This window comes from Bos javanicus, unplaced genomic scaffold, assembly GCF_032452875.1.
Source record: "Bos javanicus breed banteng unplaced genomic scaffold, ARS-OSU_banteng_1.0 tig00000403_1, whole genome shotgun sequence".
Taxonomy (NCBI): Eukaryota; Metazoa; Chordata; class Mammalia; order Artiodactyla; family Bovidae; genus Bos; species Bos javanicus.
In genome coordinates, this window is record NW_026893843.1 from 333,170 (window position 1) to 335,962 (window position 2,793).

Genomic DNA, 2,793 nt, shown 5'->3' on the forward strand with positions numbered 1-2,793 from the left:
TTGCATTTCACTCAAGAACAGAGTTAGAAGTTAGACTGACCCAGACCAAAGGAGGAGTACACACACATGCACACAAAGGGACATATAATAATTTTGTTGTGGGTTATGTACCTTTTTGATTAAGCTTAACTGATAAATAAAGAGGCAATTAAATATCCAATTAAAATTATTATATTTTACCTGGACAAAAAATTTTAAATAATATAGAGATCAGAAACCACTTTATGATCAAAGTGCCACATGCTTTATTTCATTTATTTTCATATGATCCAAGTGCCACATAATGTTTTATACAGTTATCTGCATATGATCATGTTTTAATTGCTTTGAGACTGAAGCTTCTGTCTTAAGAGGACTGACTCACAATTAAAACCTATAATCTAGTCCCCATGGTTACCCAACCCTCTTTAAGGAAAGCAAAATAAAAGGGCAGTCATGTGTACATTCTCAGAAGGTGGCTTGAATTTTTTGCAGAGATAATTCAAAGTTTTATGACTTTTCATTTCATTAAAAAAAATGTAAATCTTTTTATTTTAAATTTCACCTGAGCGTATTAAGAATTCTAATAAGAAATAAAATAATGGACAGCACAACTAAGACTCTAAGCAGGAAGCTGTAAATACCTGGTGCTGCCATTCCCTGCTGTGGACAGGTACAGTATATGCAACTACGTGGAATTAATTTGATAGCATGCTTTGTAACGAGTGCAGTTGCTTTGGTCCACTTGAAAAAAACTACAAAAGCATTCTCAAGAATGTCATAGATGTCAAAATATTGGTTATTTGCAGTAGGCCCTGTGTTTGCTGCTTGAAGAACACCGGAGTGATTTCCGGATGGTGATGCATGAATTTTGCTGTTGAAGAATGTACAGAGAAGTCTTGATGAGAAAAGAAGACATTTGAATTAACCATACATGCTTGTGCAGAGGACGAGAGAGAACTCAGCAAGAATAGCTCTATACTTTGCATTTTGGATGTGAGTGGGTTAGAAGAGAAAGAATAGAATGTATATGCTGCATTTTAGAACCTTAAATGGACTATACGGACTTTGACCAGCAAACAGGGAGTTCCACAACCCAGATTCAATACAGACAATTGGTTATTGAATTCCAGTGCTTGTTCATTTGCCCACTAATTTCCCCTTTACTACAGTCACTCCGGGAGTTGGTGATGGACAGGGAGGCCTGGCGTGCTGCAGTCCATGCAGTCTCAAAGAGCCAGACATGACTGAGCGACTGAACTGAACTGAACTGATAGTCACCCTGCTTACTCTACTATATTATCCCAGGATTTTATTTTTTCCATGTGTTAGTAACCTCATTAATATTCCTACTATTTCTTGTGAAATTTGGACAATGACGTATTTACAAGGAATACAAGTTTAAGCATACAACATCTTTAGTAAATGGCTAGAAATAATTGTACTTTGCTGACAGAGTTCATCCTGTTGGGTTTAGCAGACACACTGGAGCTACAAGCTATCCTTTTTTCTCTTTTTTTGGTGATTTACACACTTACAGTTGTGGGAAATATTGGAATGATCCTTTTAATCAGGACTGATTCTCGACTTCATACACCTATGTATTTCTTCCTGGCAATTCTGTCTTTTGCAGATGTTAGTTATTCATCCACCATCACCCCAAAGATGCTGGTAGACTTTTTATCAGAGAAGAAAACCATCTCCTTTGCTGGCTGCTTTCTGCAGATGTACTTCTTTATAGCCTTTGCTACAATTGAATGCATCCTTTTTGGGTTAATGGCCCATGACCGCTATGTGGCCATATGCAACCCTCTCCTTTACTCCTTGATCATGTCCAGGACGGTCTGCCTAAAAATGGCAGCAGGGGCTTTTACAGCAGGACTGTTGAACTCTGTGGTTCACACAGGTTATGTGAGCAGCTTGTCATTCTGCAATTCCAATGTCATCCATCACTTCTTCTGTGACAGTCCTCCAATTTTTAAGCTCTCATGTTCTGACACACGCCTGTATGAAAGCATCTTGTCCACTTTTGCTGGTGTGAATATAGTTGGGACTCTGCTGGTGATCCTCACCTCCTACTGCTACATTCTCTTCTCCATCTTCCGTATGCATTCAGGGAAGGGGAGGCACAAAGCATTCTCCACATGTGTGTCTCACCTGACAGCCATCATTCTGTTCTATTCCACCTCCATCTACACTTATCTCAGACCTTCCCCCAGCTACTCCCTGAATCAGGACAAAGTCGCTTCTGTGTTCTACACAGTGGTCATCCCCATGTTGAATCCTCTTATCTACAGCCTCCGCAACAGGGAAGTGAAGAAGGCTTTATGGAATGTAATTACTAGGAAAAGGGTCCCTTCATTTCTGGGGTTATTTGGTTAATTTTCTGAACTAAATGGAGTATTTAATTAACTTTAAAATACCGGTTGAAGCTTACTATGATTGTGGACTTCATTTTCTTAACTTAGTAAAGTACATATTGAACTTTAAAATGCTGGATCAACATTTTTCATTAGACTATTTTCTAAGTAATCATGTTGTGCTGCTGCTACTGCTGCTGCTAAGTCGCTTCAGTCATGTCTGACTCTTTGCAATGCCATAGATGGTAGCCCACCAGGCTCCTCCGTCCATGGGATTTTCCAGGCAAGAGTACTGGCATGGGGTGCTTGTATTTATATCCAAATATATGAATCCAACTGGAGATGGAAATTGCAACCCACTTTAGTATTCTTGATTGGGAAATCCCATGAACAGAGGAGTCTAAAGGTTTTCTCTGTCCATAGGGTTGCAAAGAATTGGAAATAACTTAGCAAC

The 2,793-nt window shown here is 39.1% G+C and overlaps 1 protein-coding gene across 1 annotated transcript; it reads left to right on the forward strand.

Moving 5' to 3' along the window:
- The first annotated feature begins 1,404 nt into the window (after positions 1-1,404).
- Positions 1,405-2,361, forward strand: LOC133244018 (olfactory receptor 5F1-like). The gene has a single exon (XM_061410691.1). The coding sequence runs from the start codon at positions 1,405-1,407 to the stop codon at positions 2,359-2,361; it is 957 nt and encodes a 318-aa protein (XP_061266675.1).
- The last annotated feature ends 432 nt before the right edge of the window (positions 2,362-2,793 follow it).

Bases quoted from the DNA above. Each gene is read 5' to 3' on its own strand.
- LOC133244018 (XM_061410691.1), top strand. From the start codon at position 1,405: ATGGCTAGAAATAATTGTACTTTGCTGACAGAGTTCATCCTGTTGGGT.